Raw genomic sequence first — 18,041 nt, 5'->3', positions numbered from 1 at the left:
GTCACAAATATTAATTTGGCCCATAATGTTTTGGATAAAAAGTGTACTAAGCCTAAATCACAACATCTGTTTTTTTTTTAAATGAGTCGCAACACTATTTTTTTCCGACACAAGTCACAACATCGTTTAATGCAGTGAGTTAGGTTAGGCCTATAATAAACATGTGTAACTGAGACTGAAAAATATGGGCTTTTAGGTAAATATTACTTCTCCTCAATATCCTAAAAGTAAACTAAAACCATGTACCAAAAAGAAAAAAAAAAAAAAAACAAGAGAGGAAAGCAAAATCCTTTGACCAGAACAGGATTTTAATGTTCTTTTTGAATTTTTGATTATGCAAAACTAAAGTTTCCAAATTGATGATTTTGCTTAGTATCATGCATTAAAGAAAGTGTGTTTGTTTCGATACGACGATAAATTTATACCAACTGATATATTCAAAATATAGATAAATAATAATTAATTATATGAAATTTATTTTTTATATATTAATATTTATTTTTTTAAAATATATATTAAATTATTATTTTTATTATAATATTTTTTTAATTAAATAAAAATTAAAAAATAATTTTTATTTAATTTTATTAAAAAATCTAAATATCTTTTTTTATGTTGGATAAAATATATCTTTTTAAATTAATTAAATTTAAAAATTGAGTCAATTTATATTTATAAATTTAAATAATTTAAAAATAAAATAACATCTGATTAATTTTTTTTCAAAGATAATAGGTTATATTTCATTAATTATTAAAAAATGAAATACAAAGATGTCCAAAAACAGGACAGCATAATAAAAGGTGGAGATTTCTCAAAAACACTACACTGAAGGTATTCATTCAACGGTGCGTGGTCGAAAAATGAAGAAAAATCTTAAAGAAGAAAGAAGGATAAATCCAATTGCATGCAACTAAGAACTTGCCTAGTGGAAATGACGACCTAAACTGGGAGTTCTTTGGATTTCACGGAGCAACTTCACAGAGCTTGCTAAAATGACAGACGGCATAAAAGTAGAACCTTCAAAAATCAACCATATTTATGTACTATCAATCATATTTATACTCCTCCATAAATCCTAATTTCTGATGTTCATTCATATAAAAAAAGTAAAAGAGCACATCTAAAGAACAAAAAAAAATTCAGAAGAACTTGATCTTGAAGAAGAAACAAATTATCTTTTGGAAAAGAGGAAGAAGAAGAAGAAGCCCTTTCCCAGTGGAGCTTCCACGGCACCTGCCAAATTTTTTGATGCTTTCACAGAATTCAATTGCAATACCGTATCTAATGCGTTTGTTTGTTTGTTGTGTTTCAGGTATTTCTAGAAATTCTTTGCACAAGAGGCGCACCACTGGTGGAAAGAAGAAGGTTTGTAGTTTGGAGGAAGAAGAGAAAGTATGCTTTCACTCTCTTTTTCAATTCTCTGTTTTTCTTAATTTTTTTTCCGAAGTGCCTTAGTAACTTAGTTTCTCTTAGTTTCAAAACCAAATCCTTCCAAATTTCAACCCTCGTCTGAATTTCAACCCAAATCCTCTGTCTATATCCAATACCAAGATGATGGCACAGAACTTTGTAGTTGATTTGAATAATCCCCTTGTTGATCGATGATTCTAATATTTACTTGGATCACTGATTTCATGTTATTGCTTTTGGATCATATTTACAGCTGTAGTAATTTTTGGAGACTGATTCTGAATATTTTTCCCAAATTGACGTTATTGCTTGAGATCTTATGTGTGTGGACATGCAGATGGCCTTCTATTTCCGTTGTGGTCAATGAGACTAAAGGCTATAACAAACTCTCTAACTTTCATTGGACCTGTTGGGTGAATTCTCAGTGTTTCTTTGAGTATTGCTTGAAGATAAGGAAGGTTGACAATGTCTGATTCTTCTGCTATCCTATTATTTCCAACCACAGTTTTAATCTCTTGTCTTGCCCTCTCCATCACTTGAGGATGATTTATCAACTCAGCTAGACCCCATTCTATAGTTAATGCTGAAGTGTCTGTTCCTGCTATAAATATGTCCTGCAATATTGATGAAAATGAAATTGTTAAGTTTAAAAATTAATGCTTCTAGATATATATATATATATATATATACGAATCTGAAACTTACCAAGATGAAGGCCTTGATGTTCTCTTTAGTCAAATGTATCTCAGAGTTATCATCTTCATGTATGTCCAATAATATATCAAGTAGGTCTTTGATTTCACCATCTTCTCCTTCCTTCTTCCTCTTCATCCTTTCCTCTTGATGTTCCTTGATCACTCTCTCCATCAAGGAATCAAACCTGTTCCGAATCTCCTCAACCCTTTTTCTGATACCTTGCAAGTCCCAGTTCTTGAGGAACCAAATGAAATCCGAAGCATTAAACTTCCCGGTAAGTTCTGCCGTGTCCTGCACCAGCTTCCGTACCTCCTCAGCCTCACCATCATTTTCCATATGGGTCTTGCTCATGATCATCCTCGAGATAACGTTATTCGAAAGCTTCAAGAGTTCTCCTCCAACATCAACAGCCTCACCAGCCATCCCTCTCTTAAGCAATAACCTCAAGAATCTCTCTGTCTCTTGCCTCCTCAATGGTAAAAGCTGGTTTAGCGTGTCGCCTCCGAGAAGTTCAGACATGCAAATCTTCTTCATGAATGGATGACTGTTGTTTTGTGGATAATGGTGCTTGTTCATGCTGTAAACTGCCAAGTGCTAACACATTCAAATTCTTTGCAGGTTAAACTTCTCTTGGGAATGCTTGTCACAAAGTGTGGACAGGGTGCTGTTAAAGATGTCATACCCGAAGAACATATGAAACTTCTTACCAACATACGCAAGGTAATTTGGACAAGCATTATAGTGTATTTTTTTCCTTCCTTTGGAAGAGTTTTTCTGAGATTTTCAATCAATTTCCTAACAGATCCAGGAACGGAAAGAGAGAAAATGGGGTGCTAAATCTGAGGAAACTAAATCACATTTCTCCAAAGCAACCAAGTCCGGGTAACGGTCAAAGTATTTGGTTGCATTATTAGGGACAGAGAAAATAGTTTCAGCACCAGAAATCTATGTTTGTGACTCTTGAATTTCTACCCAATTTCACATTTGATGTAGTATTGTTTTGCAAGTGTATATGATTGTTGCATATATGAAAGCAAAGTGAATGTTACTTTAGTGACTAGCTAGAAAAGCTACATCCAGTATGGTGCACCAAATGCCATTTTAAAACATGTTTGTGCATTAATATGGCATTGAAGCTGTGATTTTTGTTATTATGCACGATTCTTTTATGCACTGACAAATATATGTAAGCTTATTTTCAGGCAAAGTATGTAGAATCATACAAAAATCTTTTCAGATTTTGATGAAGAAAGTGGTGGGAGTGATGTGGACTATCTAAATGCCAAGACAATCTCTGGAAGGGGCAGATCCGAAGCAACTTCAGTGAGGTAAGATGTATCTTCTGACTTGCCCATTCTTATTACTGGCTGGATTCTTTTGCTGATTTTGTTATTATTTTTAATATGTAATGAGTAAATTGGCATAGATCAAACATTTTGTAAGAGATAACTTCAATACTGCAAAATGTACTTTGGTTTGTATTGGAACTTAAAAATGGAGTGTTCCCAATTGTTGGTTGTTTCTGTAGGTCCAACATCAGGCCAAAAAAGAATTTGTCTGAGCACTTGTCTGACGAATCAGATGATGAACCGCTTGATCTGCTTGATCGCAGGAAAACATGGTCTGCTCTGAGATCATCTGAGCATCTCAAGAAAATCAAGGTCCGAAGATGATGAGATGGAGCTAGATCCCCATGGACGTTTAATTATCCGCGAGGAAGGGAAACAGAGGAAGGAAAAGCCTGCCGAACCTGAGTACGATGCTAGGAGCAAGCCTTATAGTCACTTGTCTGGGAAGTCTGGGACTAAAGCCCAGAAGCGAAGGAAAACATCAGACTCCGGGTGGGCTTACACGGGGAAGGAATATGCTAGCAAGAAAGCCAGGGGAGATGTGAAGAGGAAAGACAAGCTCGAACCATACGCATACTGGCCACTTGATAGAAAAATGATGAGTCGCCGACCACAGCAGCGTGCTGCAGCGAGAAAGGGTATGTCAAGTGTTGTAAAGATGACCAAAAGGTATGAAGGTAAGAGCGCTTCTGGTGTGTTGTCCATGAAGAGCTTGAAACTAAAGAAGAAAGGCAGCAAAAAGAAAATGTGAATTGGGTCAATGTATATTGGTATATCATTGATGAAGTAGATAACCATTTGGCAGTTTCCTTTATTTATGAAATCGATTTTAGTGTTCTCTTTTGTTTTGTCCGCCGCCAAATGTGTACATCACAAAAATTGATTCTGCAGTAGGTCAGAGCCAGTTTGAGTAGGCTTCTTGTGTTTGTTCTCCAGCAAATGGAAAAACTTTCGGATGTACATTTACTCATACTCGATTTTGTTTTGCATTTACTGCAATTCGAAGAAAAAGTACCTTTGCATCAAGGATGGATTGCTTTTGGTTAATTACTCGCATTAAACATGAACAATATCTCGAGGTTTTTCTGATTCTGATGAGCAATTGTCAAGTTTTGAAACTGACCTTTAATAGAAAAGCGAGAAATAAATCTTAATTTGATGCTGCTAAGAAGAAACCAAAGAAATTGTATGATGGAAGATAATATTTAACATCAATTGGAATAAAAATTGAGATCTATTTTCAAGAAAACGTTATTTGTCTTTGATATTTAGAGCACAAGACAAAAGAATAAGAGTATTATTTTCCAATACGCGCCATGCTTGTCTGAACGATAATATAAATAATAATTAATAATAAAGACTAAAGAGGCATTTCCTGAGAGATTAAAATCATCCCCTTCTCCCTAAATGGTCTGGTTTAAGGGCAATATAACAAGGCAGCGAAAAAATAAATTGTAATTTGTTATTGCACAAACTATTTGGGTACATATGGAATAAATAAAACAGAAGAGCTTATACATACCGCTAAGTGGGTTTGTTTAAGAGTCACATCAAAGTGGGTCAAGTCCTACTCTATAAAGGCAATAGCAGCCATTCATGTTCTTCATCGGTGGATAGAACCAGCTCCACCATGTATCTCGGCCAGACAATCTAAACCACAAAACCATCTCTCAACAATGTCCTCAAGAGTTACTGCTCTCATCCACCTCTGCAAGTTCTTTAGTAATTCACCTTGAGAAGCTATCAACCTTCTTCAGGTTCTCCTCTCCATCCAGTAATGCATGCTTTGCAGTCAAGGAATAGCCAGCACTATCCTCCCGAGGAAGTTCACATTCAGTGTCGGATCTTGGTGCATGCTGAGATTGTGCATCTGTAGACTGCTTTGAGATCTTCTGTTACTTTTGCCAGCCTAAGATTGACAGAATGATATATCTTGATGATACAACACAACGACCTTAACAACTAAACCATGTCTCACTCGGTGGAGTTTGCTACATGAACTAAACAGCACCATAGTGTTCTACAATATAACAATGTATCATGTTTATTGGGGTGATATTCTCTCTCAAATCAGTTTATCATCTTATTTGGGATAATCAAACACTTCAAAACTACAAAATTTTAATGCCATGATCATGATTTAGATATTGTACCTCTAGAACTGCAAAAGACTCGATAGTAGAATTGAGCTCCTCTTTAAGTGTACTCATGAAAAGAAGTGCTTCCATTCGCTTAAAAGCAAATGGCATGTCAACCATTGCTTTCAAGAACTGATCAGCAGGGCCAAGTTGAGATAGCTCACCAGTAAAAAGTCTAAGCTTAAGTTGTTCATCAGTCGTCGGTGCCATCTTCAGCAAGGTTTGGAGGAACTCAGCAGGCAACTCATTTCCTAACAAACCAAAGACAAATTTCAAAGCTATTATACAAGTGGAAGCAGAGACAAGTGAACATTTCTATATGATAAACAGATTTCATCATGATTTACCAAGCAAGCTTCAAAAAGTGATCAATTAACTTGTTCAGAAAACAGTTGTCTGTACACTAACAAAGACTACCACAATCTATGCTCCTCCATACTCAACCATGATAGCATAAATCAAATAATTTCAGAACAATAATCAAACCTAACAACAGCACTACCACAATCCATGGTCCCCACGTGCAGCAAAATGGTGCTAGATTCAAATAATCAACATGATACTGGTTGTCTATAATGTTTTAGGGCAGCAGTGTGACCATGCAAAGTTTTGTGTAACTTGTGTTCCCTACAAAATCTAATATTACTATCACAATTATCAACAGTTTCTTACAAAAAATTGAAGGACCAAGAAAATCACCTTCATAAAGTGCATCACATACTTCTTCCATTGTCACGTTCAATGCTCGCATTACATATTTTTGTTATTCTTTATGTCTACAGTTTCCAAATGTGAGAGTAAGCCTTTTATGCTTAGCAATAAATTATGATGTCAAAATAAAATAGCTATATTGATATTCCTATTCCTTCATGAACATTCAGACACCTGATTTAAAGGATCTTATAAAATAAGTTAAAAGCTTCACCCTTTAACCTTTTATGTCAAAGAAAAGTTAGTTACCTTTTTTAAATTCCAAAAGTATAGGAGTCTCAATGTGGAAAAGACACTGATAATGAGTCACACTAATTTATGCCAAACACAATAGAATTGCTAAAATGAGAACATAGACAATAATTAACAACTGATAAATGCTAAAAAAGAAACAAGTTAACTGCACGGCACCCAAATTGCTTAATTCAGCCAATAAACTTGAAAACTATCTCTTCTTACCTTCAAATCAAGGCTTCAAACCTTCACTATCGAAATTGAAGGTAATAGAATATAATCAAAATTGAACGACATTTTCAGCTTCAAAATCATAGAATCAAAATCTCAAACATGTAATCTACATAAACCAGGCACGACAAAGGAACAAAAAAAAACAATCACATTTGGAATCAGAACAAATCACACACACCTGAATCCCAATTGAGTTTGAATCATAAACCAAAGATCCGAATGACTGGGATTTCTTCAATCCCAACCCAGCTACGTGCATGTTCCATTGTGTGGTCTGAGAGTTCAATCCCAAACGTGAAAAAGAGAGACACTTGGGACAAGGGATGGTGAAAGATGCCATTTTGAACAAACCCCACAAATCAAAAACCGATTTTTTTTAGCTGCTGAGCTCAAATGACAGTGTGATCTAGCGAAGTGGGAGAGCGAGAATATAAGGATTCTTTGTGGCGATGAGGTCGAAGAAGGAATGGAGAATGGTGTGCGAGGAAATGGAGAAAAGCTTGCAATGAATGATGGAAACTACGAAGGAGGAACACTGGTTTTAACAGTGTGTGGCTTTGGTTTCGATGATTCCAATGGAAAGGGGAGAAAACATCAGCGTCACGGTTTCAAGTTTCAACTAGCTTGGAACAATAAAATCCTACCTTTGTTAGAACTCACCAAATCATGAAACAGCTTCTGATTGCGCGAAGGAGGCTGACGGCGAGACTCGAAGCAAGAAGACGACGAGTCCCAAGACCTGCTGCTTCTGCCGCCGGCGACGAAGAGCGCAACGAAGGCGCCCGACTATGTGCAAGACGATGACGAGACAGAGAGCAACGGCGACGCCACGGTGAGAAAGATGAGAGAGCCCGAGCTCCAGGGGGAGAGAGAGATACGAACAGGAGGGAGGAACTTGAGAAGATGAAGTGGGTTTCTGTCTTTCTGAAACCAGATTTCAGAAGGAATTTTTTATTTTTTTTTTTGTTTTTTAGATATATTTTTGTTTTGTTATTTAAATTATTTGAAAATATAATTTTTTTTTTTTTAATCAAAGATAGGAGAAAATATAAATTATTCGAACCCGCAACCTCTTAATTGAGTATGGGGAGATTATGCCATTTGAGCTATTACTCATTGGCTTGAAAATATAAAATTAGGATGAGTTAAATTTTAAAATTTGATTAATTTAAAAGAATATTTTTATCTAATCGAATAAAGAGAAAATGTTTAAGATTTTTATTAAAATTAAATAAAATAAATATTTTTTTTTATTTAATTAAAAGGGTGTTATAATAAAAGTGCTGATATTAATATATATTTTAAAAAATAAATAAATATTAATGTAAAAAATAAATTTTACATAGCTAATTATTATTTGTCTATATTTTAAATGTATCAGTACAATACTATCATAATTTGTCGTTGTAGGAAAAATAGGCTCAATAACTTTAATAATAATTACCATACTTTTATAAATAGTGATAAATGACAGTGACAATGAAAAATAAAAATGTGAATTAATGTATTAATTAAGTTCTTTCAATTTTTTTAATTCATAATATTTGTGTCAATTTTAATTAATGTTAAAATATTTTATTACACTATTTAATCAAGATTAAACCATAAATAGAATTGGATGCAAATGCAATACTGACTTAAAATGATAAGTATAATTTTGTCAAATCTTAAATATAACTTATGCTATTTATATTCCAAAAAAAATATTATTAACAGATATTCTAAAAATACTTGATAAAGTTTTAACATATATATAATATATTTATACAAAAAAATCTATTATATTATTTACAGGCATGTGCTAACAAAATTTCTTAAAAAAAAATCTCAAAACAAGGAACAAAAATTAAATTGAGTTACATGCTTTATTTAAAGGATTTGTTTTTGAATTTTGAGTTTTCGTTGTTGAATACTTGATGAGAATTCTTTATTAAAATATTTTAAGCCCTAATGTTAAGGTGATAATTTACACATAATAATATGAATACAACATGTGAAAACGTGTGATTTGGGTTTCTTTTAAAAAGTAAAATGATCACTGCAATTTACCCGTAATTTTTTAGAAAAAAGCTGACTCTCGGTTGAAAAAAACTCACTCTCGCTTTGTTTACTAATAAAGTAATAATTTAGAAAAAAAAATATGAAGAACAAGGGTGAGAGCGACTATGGTGAGAGAGCGAGAGGAGTGGAAAACACCGGGAGGGGTAGAACTAGACAATTTAGTAGAGATACGAGGGTTTGAAATCGAGAAGAGTATTGTCGTTTGAAAAAGGAATCATTCTCTATTTTTGTAGATCATCTTCCTGAAGATATATCAAAGAGGGAGTTATACCACTTGTTCAACTGGACTAGACGTATAAATGACATCTATCTCTCACGAAAACAAAAAATGGAAATACATACGTTTTTGCGTTCGTTCGGTCTACAACGAAGGGTGGCGATATGAAGGCTATTGCGGAGATGAATAGAATGAGATTACGAGAGAAGGTTGTTTCAGTAGGAGAAGTTAGGTATCAACGTACGAATGAAGTAAAGAGCAGGAAGAGAGATCATGAGGCGGGTGACGCTCAGAATATTGTTAAGCTTCAACCTCAACAAGAGGAAAGCCGAAGGGTTCCAGAGAAAAATGTGAAAGAGAAGAGGGACAATGGAAAAAAAGAAGATCCACATGGTAATGGGTGGACGAAGAAGAGGAAAATTTCGGTGGCAAAAGTGAATCCAGACTGGTTACAGAGGAGTCTAATAGCGGACGACAAAGGCTATTGAATTTACTTCTTTAAAGTGCATGATTGCGAAGAATTTGCCTCAAGTTGTGCAAGTGCGAGAACTAGGAGCGTACAAAGCACTCTTGACTTTTGATAGTGTCTTGAATGCAAAAGAAGCTGACACGTTCAAAATGAACAACCTGTTGCAATTTTTTCAAAGTGTATGGAGATGGGATGAGGAGGAGCGCAGTGAAACTCGAAGGCTATGGTTAGAGTGCTTTGGTGTTCCTTTGCAAATGTGGTCAGCAGAAACATTCAAGATAATAGGAAGCTAATGGAGATAAGTTGTCGGGTGTGACAAAGCCACGGAATCATACCTCTCATTCAGCATGAAACGGGTGCAACTTGATACCTGTATCATGGACATCATCAACGAGTGGATTCACGTCACAATTGGGACTAGCGGATTTGATGTCCTGGTTAAAGAGGTTGATCATGAGAGTTATGGAATAGAGTGCAAGCTTGCAGAGGTGGTTGAAAGCAATTCAAGCGCCATAGTACCGGTGGAAAGCAGAGATCCAGTGGTTGAGTTGGTGATGGCGGTGCCAAGAGAGGAAGAAACGGAGAAAGACAGAGTAGTAATTCCAGAGAATATTTTGAATGAATGGAGTAATTGCAATTCAATTCAAATTCGTGCAGCAAGAGACACTGATGATTCTAATTTAGAGAAAAGTGATGATTTTATGGGATATAATGATTTGATTATTAATGATGCTGAATCAGAAAAAACAGTTAGTTGTAATTATGAGAACGGTAGGTTGAAGAAAAGGCATTTTTGGAGGAAAAAAGAAACCCAAAACAGGCTTCTTAGAAGGCCCAATAATGATTTTTGTAATACTTGTGCCAAAGGAGAGAGCTTGGGCCTCATTTCCTTACTTGGAAGCCCAGCTCACGATGATGCTGCTGGAGGAGGTGGGCTCGTGAGTTCGGGTCAGGCAAGGGTGGACCGTGTTGTAGCCGCTCCAAATCATGTGTCATGCGCTGCGGTTCAACAACATTTTGAAGGGGAGATCTCTCTTCTGGACGGTGCACCTGATCCACGCAGCATGGGAAAGCTGAAGGCAGAGCTCCAAGCCGGCGAGCAGCGACGGGTTAGTGAAGGTGAGGATGCCGTCGGGCCTGCAGCGGTGAATGCTTCTCGCGAGTGACAACCGTTGGGACGCCCCCTATGGAACCAGTATCATCGCCTGGGTACCACTCATCGCTGGCAATGACGGGGCTACGCTCTTCAATGGATGGTGGGCTTGACGAGGAAACGGTGGTGAGGTATTTCGTTCGTGGAAAAAGTGTCGCGAGCTCCCAAGATGGTCTGATTAGAGGTGGAGAAGACGCACTTGGAGGCTGCCCGATCTTGAATGATGCAGGGATTGATGGAGGCAGAATCGAGACTGGGATTGTGGTGGACATTGGCGTTGGAATGCCGGGAAATAGTGATGGAAACGCGTTGGAACGGGAGGAACAGATGCTGGAAAAAGGAGGACTTGGGAGTTGGCTATTGAATCAGGAGCCGTGCAGTACAACGACAAATATGATATCATGGCAATTCTTCAAGAACAGAATGAAACATTAGCTCAAAAGAGGAGATTAATGAAGCAGAAAGAAAAGGCACGAAGATGCAGACCCAAGAATCTCAAAAAGGTGTATAAAATAGTATTAAAATGATTTTTAGCTCTTAGAATATTAGGGGGTTACGGGGTGTTAGAGAATTAAGTATGGTGAAAGAATTAAAAAAGAAACAAAAAGTGAATATGCTAGGTTTGGTTGAAACTAAGATGCAATTTGTAACTAAGTTTGATATAGTACGTATTTGGGGAGTGATACTGTAGGGTGGGAGTGAGTAGGGTCGGAAGGCACATCTGGGAGTCTGTTATCAATGTAGGATGACATCATGTTTAAAATGAATTAGTGTTACAAAAGGGAGAGATGGTTATGTGTTGAAGGAGTGCTTTTAAAAAATGAGTTCAATTGTGCGTTTTGTTTAGTATATGGTGCTCTTATTAGGATTGAGAAAATGGTTGTGTGGGATGAACTGAGCTTTATAGCTGGGTTATGTCAAGGTCTGATGTGCTTCATGGGAGACTTTAATGAGGTTATACAGGTTGAAGAGAGAAAAGGTCAGGACAGGTTAATAGTGTCGGCAGAAGAGTTCAAGGATTGGATTCAAGATATGTAGTTAGTGGACTTACCGTTGAATGATCGAAAATATACATGGTTTAGAGGTTGCTCCTGCAGTCGTATTAATAGAGTGATCTATTGAGTGTAGATTGGCTTGAGAAGTTTCCAGAAACTCGATTAAAAGGTGGAATGAGAGGTTTGTCAGATCACTGCCTAATTATAGTTGAGGACTCAAAATTCAGCAGTGGTGTGAATGGCTATCTGACTTTGGGAGGCTGTGGTCTATTCCATGTTCACTGAAATAACATTTCGAGAGTTGGACAGGAGTCGTCAGGAGGAAGGAGGAGCGAAACAAGTGGCTCATATGTTTCTTTGCAATTATTTGAAATGTTTAGCTAGAGAAGAACGAGCGGATCTTTAATAACAAGGAAGTCGAAATGGAAGAGGTGTTTCACAAAATCTTGACCAGTTACAGAGAATGTAGTTTGGATCCCTTTTGTTGTTAATGACAATGCCAGAGATAACACTAGGGATTGTTTTCAGGTTTTTTGTTGGATATTAGTGTTTTAAACTTTGTTTGAGACTTTATCGCTCCACTTTATTATGTTGAGCTCGCTAATTCAAAAAAAAAAAAAGAAAAAAACATATGAAAATATTGATGTAGAGAAAGGAACAATTAATTATTTATTTTAGTTTAAAAATGTGAAAAAACAGCAAGTAATGCAAATCCGCAAACCCCAATAGTTATTGTTTTTATTGACAAGGTGATCGTGTTTACAAGCAAAAAACGAAAAAGGAAAAAAAAAGAAAAAAATTGAGAGAGGAAGTCCAAAACTTTTTCTCTCATTCGTATAATCCAATTCCTCTTCCTCCTTTGCAGTTTGCAATCTAAGTCTACATTTCTGCATTCAATTTTTTCAGAAGAGAAAAGGATGGTTCTGTTTCAGAAGATTCACGAAGCTTTCAAGGGCACAGTAGAGAGGATCACGAGCACTCGAACCGTCTCAGCCTTCAAAGAGAAAGGAGTTCTCAGTGTCTCCGAGTTCGTCACCGCCGGCGACAATCTCGTTGCCAAATGCCCCACTTGGTCCTGGTAAATTTTTCCCCTTTCTTTTTTTTTCATCCCAAAGATTTCATCTTTCTTAATTAGGGTCCCCGTTACACGATGTTTCCGTTCCTCTAATGGCTATTCGTTATTTCCAAAATATTTATATTTTTTAATCTTCTTTCAAGCCTCAAAATTTTACCTCTCAGAAGGGTTTTGATCAAGTTATATAGCTTTGGTCCTTGTAACAAAGGGTTTGGGGTCATATGGGACTTTTCGGGATGATTTGAATCATGTACGTATATTAACTAATAGCAAGCATTGGAAATTTTCATTAATTTGTGTTATGGCAATTGCTAAAGCTCAAAATTAAGAGGTCCTTCTTTTTGTGCCCTAATAAATTTGAATGTTTTGTTTTTCCATTGCATAATAGGGAATCAGGTGAGCCAAGCAAAAGGAAGCCATATTTGCCAGCAGATAAACAATTCTTAATTACTAGGAATGGTAAGAGTCGAGCTTGGGATGTATTTGTATGTCATACATCTTCTTTGTTCTTGTTATCTTCAGTCTAGTTTGAACTGTATTATGTTGATCTTTCTGTCCTTAAAGCTAGAAAGTTATGATACCTGTATTTTCCTGAGGTTTCTCTTGAATTTGTTATCTATGGCTGTCCTCATTAATGTTGGTTTACGAAGTTGCTTAACACTTGACAGTGTCGTGTTTGCGAAGAGCTGCATCTGTTAAAGAAGAATATGAAGCGGATGGAGGAGAAGTTCTACTTGATGATGAAGAAAATGATAAATGGCTAGCAACTCATGGAAAATCTAAAGGTATGTATGTTGCTGGAGGCATTATTCTAGGGTTGTGTTACATTGCCTTACACAAGCTTAGGGTTAGGTTAGTCCACTGCTTAAAATGACCCCCACAATCTTAGTGCAATAATGGTTTTGTAGTATTGGTTTTTTACAAATATAGGCTTTTTCCAAAGTTAGTTAGTATTATGTTCATTAAATGCAAGTAGTGAGGCAACAGCATCACAGATCGGTGTCAACGTCAGACTCTCATGTCGAGCTTCTGGGCGTGCCACAACCCCCATCTAATCATAAACTTCCACCTTTCTTTCCCTAAAACAGACTCTTACCAATTTTTTCCACCCTCGTCATCTATGTTTCGATCTGTGCTCATTGTTGAGACCAGATGTCGTTTCTATGTTTCGTTGAATTCCCTAATTCTACTACTCCTTTTGACGAAAAAGAGAATGAATGATCAAGTTGCTCCATTGACATACTCACATAAGCATATTGGGTTGGCCAATCAATTCCTTTAATAATTCGTTTTCTACCTTGGAACTGCACCCCTCCCCCTCACCCTCCACCCACCACAACCACAATAAAAAAAAAAATCCTTGAGGGGCTTTCCATACTTGAATTAAGTTCTTCCCACTTGTGAGTGGCATACCAGCAAATGTCCTGGTAGACAAGTAACTTTTTTTCCCTTGAGTCCAGTGTGGCTAGCTCACCTCCAACCTACAAAGACCTAAGGATTTATCTGCAAAATATTAAAATCTCCAAAATTTTAAATAAATTTTTAAGCTACTAACCAGAATTGAAATAATTACCATTGAAATTGAAATAAAATCCATCCTATGGTTATGAGCATGAGTTATGCATGTGTTTATAATACCTTTTTATACACGACTAGCATAACTCCCAAACTTGTGGGAGTAACAAAACAAGAGCTTCTATTCTATATCAGTATATTGTGATTTTGTTCTAATCCCATTCCCTGAAGCTTATACCTTACACCTTTATTACTTTTTATTTCTTTCTTTCAAGAAACCAAATCCAACGAGAAAGAGGATTTACCTTCCATGGAAAGCTAGAAATCAGCAAAAAGGAACCTATTAAGCAAATTTCATCCTACATGAGAGGTGATGAGGAAGACGATATTTCGGATATAGCTGAGTTTGAAGAAACTGATAACATTGTTACAGACCCTGTAAGTTGGGTATCACTTTCTAGGAAGCTAGATTGTTGTTTCTTAACTGTTATACAACTGTATTTGGACTAAAAAGTGAAGTTTTATTGAATCACATGAAAGAGAACAGAAATGTGTATCGACTGTCATATGCAGATGTATTCTCATACTATGCTTGTTGTAAGAGTCTTTTCAGGCTGGTCTGTCTTTGCAATATTTGTTGGAATTAAAATGATAGGTAGGATGTAGGCAATTACAACCTGAATGTGAGCTCTAACTCAATTTTTTATTTTAATACTTTTTATTTTTTATTTGCATAATTTGTAATAGTAATATATTGTTTCAAATAATTCTCCACTAGTTTACTTATTTTTTATTAACTATATATTTTCGTTGTTTACTTGTTTAGTACTGATTTAAGAAATGTGATTTTGTCATTGTTTACTCTTTAGTCTACATATCTAGTGGCTCATGAATCTGATGATGATAATATTCTACGAACCCGAACTTACGACATCAGTATCACGTAAGATGAGTTTCAAACTTACAGTGTAACTTTTCTTGATTGCCATTTGTTCCTGAACAAACTGCTACTTGTGATATTAGAGAAGATTGGGTATCTTTTCCTGACATATCACACAAGTGTTAAGATTTTCCTGAACAAATTGTTGGAGGATATTTATTTCTAACATATTTGTATTTCTCCTATTTTCCTTGTATCTTGTTCTTTCTGTCAGATAGAAAGGACTACCTATTTTGTATTTGAAACAAACAGTCTTTAGACAATAATTTGAATAGTTCTATTTGACTTATTTGTAGGTATGATAAATATTATCAAACACCTCGAGTATGGCTTACCGGGTATGATGAGGTTTGTTTTTCACAAGATCTTTTAACTATATATATTCATTCACTTTTGTCGGTCTATAAGCCTACGATGAACCTACCAGGACAACTACTGTTTGCTTATTTTAAGTAGTGGATATAAATGATGTTAATATCCCGAACTGGGGGCTCAGGGGGTGGGTTGATAACAGTTCCTTATTCTTTTTTCATTTTTATACCTTGGAAACTTAGTTCACTGGTTTATGATCCCATCTTTCCATCTTGCAGTCAAGGATGATTTTACGACAAGAACTTGTCGTTGAAGATGTTAGTCAGAACCATGCTCACAAAACGGTGAGATATGACATGAATTGTTTATGTGAAGGATATTTTATCAAAATTCAATACGATATTTATTTTTGGATGAATCATTTTGAGGTATAGATCATAGTTACATGCTTAAAGGCTAAAACTATTAAGCTTAATACTTCCTATGTTTTTAACCCCTCTATTTATCAATTTATAAACTTATGTTAATACGTTATTGTTCTAAAATGAAATATATATAGGTAACAATTGAGGACCGCCCTCACTTGCCTGGTAAGCATGCATCTATTCATCCATGTCGACATGGAGCAGTGATGAAGAAAATCATTGATGTTTTGATGTCACGTGGGGTTGAGCCAGAAGTTGACAAGTAAGCCATTTCTTTCCAAGATATTATTGCTTTCAAGAAATGTAATTAAGATCTTCCACATGGTGATATAAACTGGATTTTTCTTTTAATAAATCTAAAGCAACATTGTCTATAATTGTTTACAACATCCATACAAATATTGTTTCCTCATTAGCTTCACAATTTTTTATTTATTACTTATGTAATTACTGGCTTTCAGGTGATGGAATATTTGATTATGGAATCTGCCTAAAGATTGTTTGTAGCATATAGTCAAGCATGCATCTATTTTTTGTTCAACAGTCATTCACCCCTTTCCTAGTTTCTGTGGTTAATTATATTATGTTCCTTGAGATAGGGGCAACTTTATATGCTTGAGATGCCATATTGAATTCCAACATGTATGCTTATGCCTGTTAATTTTACTTCAACCACTCCGTACGACTTGAATTCCCATAAATAATGACTTGTTTTTATTCATATTCGTGAGTTGTGTAAGCTTTCAACTGGAACTTGGTACGACGCTTCTGGATCTGGTCCCTCTTAGCAATGCTTGACTTAGTATAATCACATTTTATTTCTTGGAGTAGCATAACTAAATATAAGTAATGTATTTGTGTAGGTACCTGTTCTTATTCTTGAAGTCTATGGCCTTTGTAATTCCAACTATTGAGTATGATTACACATTGGACTTTGATTTTGGTAGCTCCATCAACAACTGACTAAGGTAACTAATTTTTATTTATTTTCCTTAGTATCATAACATGGTTTTTTTCTTTCATTCTTATATTCTTTTTTTTAGATGGTAGCAGCATATTCAAGTATAACAGGGGAATATACTCCATTGTTAATTTTTCATTGGATCCAATGCAGAAACACTCAGTCCTTTTATCTTGTTTTGTTGCACATGTATTCAGATTGCGAATCAACCTTGCTGTTGTTGCCAAGTGTACATGTCATGTAAATTACGGCCACATTAGTGTGGTTTGGTTATTGTTTTTGTACATATATAGCTAACTCTATGTCACTCTATAATGAAATATATGGCAGCCAATGTTTATCGTTACGTACCCCCTAACTTCTATTTTAAAAAAAAAAATCATAGATTTCATTAAGATAACAAGAGTTACAATTATGACCACTTGAGTCGGTAATAATAGAAGAAATGAGATTTTCCAACAAAAATTAACCTAAAGAGAATGATAATCAAATAGAAGTCACTACTCACTTGTGTGTAATCTCACTTAAAATGTGCGGTGAAACTTATAGATGATTTTGCTTAGTCGCTTGTGCTCTTTATGCATAGGAAATTGAGTGTTAAATGAAGATCAAAATGTGTCACCTTACATGGTTTTTAAAAGCGAATCACTTCCTTAATGTTGAGCTTGTTAAGCTATTATGTACGCTTTTGTAGTGAAATGTTGATTAGATTTGGACTTATAGCTTGATAATTATATGACATTTAAGTTGAGTTATGTGAAAGATCACCCTCAAATATAGGACTAGCGAATTTTAGAGTTTAATTTTGATGTACTTACAGTGTAAAAAGTTTTATACTAAGTTTTACACTTTATACTGTCATCTAATCACATTAGTATTTTTGTATCATTTACGCGGATAAAGTAAAAGGTTGTTATATTTACTAATATAACGTTACGTAATTGGATGTACGTGTAAAAGATAAAAATAAAACTGTCTTATACTCACATTAAATCAAAATTGATTTCTTAAGAAATTGCTAATATCCCTTACCAATTACATAACGTTATTTTTTGGTAAGGGATATTAGCAATTTCTAAAGAATTTAATTTTGATTTAGTGTGAGTATAAGATAGTTTTTTTTTTACATATACATCCAATTAC

General features: G+C 35.3%; 3 protein-coding genes and 1 pseudogene across 12 annotated transcripts; 3 read left to right on the top strand and 1 right to left on the bottom strand.

Moving 5' to 3' along the window:
• Positions 1 to 923: 923 nt before the first annotated feature.
• Positions 924 to 4,484, top strand: LOC107625839 (uncharacterized). Of its 3 annotated transcripts, none has more exons than XM_088503821.1 (5): positions 924 to 1,395; positions 2,728 to 2,829; positions 2,912 to 2,991; positions 3,312 to 3,437; positions 3,638 to 4,484. In XM_088503821.1, the coding sequence occupies exons 1-4, from the start codon at positions 1,252 to 1,254 to the stop codon at positions 3,322 to 3,324; spliced, it is 339 nt and encodes a 112-aa protein (XP_088359947.1). In that variant the 5' UTR covers positions 924 to 1,251; the 3' UTR covers positions 3,325 to 3,437; positions 3,638 to 4,484. The 3 variants fall into 3 exon arrangements, with proteins under 3 accessions (XP_088359947.1, XP_088359946.1, XP_088359949.1); XM_088503820.1 differs by having other exon boundaries at positions 929 to 1,395; positions 3,722 to 4,484; XM_088503823.1 differs by having other exon boundaries at positions 1,073 to 1,368.
• Positions 3,787 to 4,209, top strand: LOC148575246 (uncharacterized). Its single transcript, XM_088506138.1, has one exon. The coding sequence runs from the start codon at positions 3,787 to 3,789 to the stop codon at positions 4,207 to 4,209; it is 423 nt and encodes a 140-aa protein (XP_088362264.1).
• Positions 4,485 to 4,900: 416 nt separating the features above from the next.
• LOC148575245 (formin-like protein 5) lies at positions 4,901 to 7,734 on the bottom strand. Of its 8 annotated transcripts, none has more exons than XM_088503815.1 (4): positions 6,954 to 7,734; positions 6,296 to 6,372; positions 5,612 to 5,847; positions 4,901 to 5,335 (listed from the first exon to the last, which is right to left on the bottom strand). In XM_088503815.1, the coding sequence occupies exons 2-4, from the start codon at positions 6,345 to 6,347 to the stop codon at positions 5,186 to 5,188; spliced, it is 438 nt and encodes a 145-aa protein (XP_088359941.1). In that variant the 5' UTR covers positions 6,348 to 6,372; positions 6,954 to 7,734; the 3' UTR covers positions 4,901 to 5,185. The 8 variants fall into 8 exon arrangements, 6 of the variants coding, with proteins under 6 accessions (XP_088359941.1, XP_088359943.1, XP_088359945.1 ...); XM_088503817.1 differs by having other exon boundaries at positions 7,420 to 7,734; XM_088503819.1 differs by having other exon boundaries at positions 4,901 to 5,478; positions 7,436 to 7,734.
• A 4,853-nt stretch (positions 7,735 to 12,587) lies between these two features.
• LOC107627732 (autophagy-related protein 3-like) lies at positions 12,588 to 16,900 on the top strand (annotated as a pseudogene).
• Positions 16,901 to 18,041: the final 1,141 nt, after the last annotated feature.

The sequence above is a fragment of the Arachis ipaensis genome, chromosome B2 (genome assembly GCF_059453495.1).
Source record: "Arachis ipaensis isolate K30076 ecotype BB chromosome B2, ASM5945349v1, whole genome shotgun sequence".
Classification (NCBI taxonomy): Eukaryota; Viridiplantae; Streptophyta; class Magnoliopsida; order Fabales; family Fabaceae; genus Arachis; species Arachis ipaensis.
Note: the sequence above shows the minus strand (reverse complement) of the source record. Positions and strands in the feature narration are given on the sequence as shown.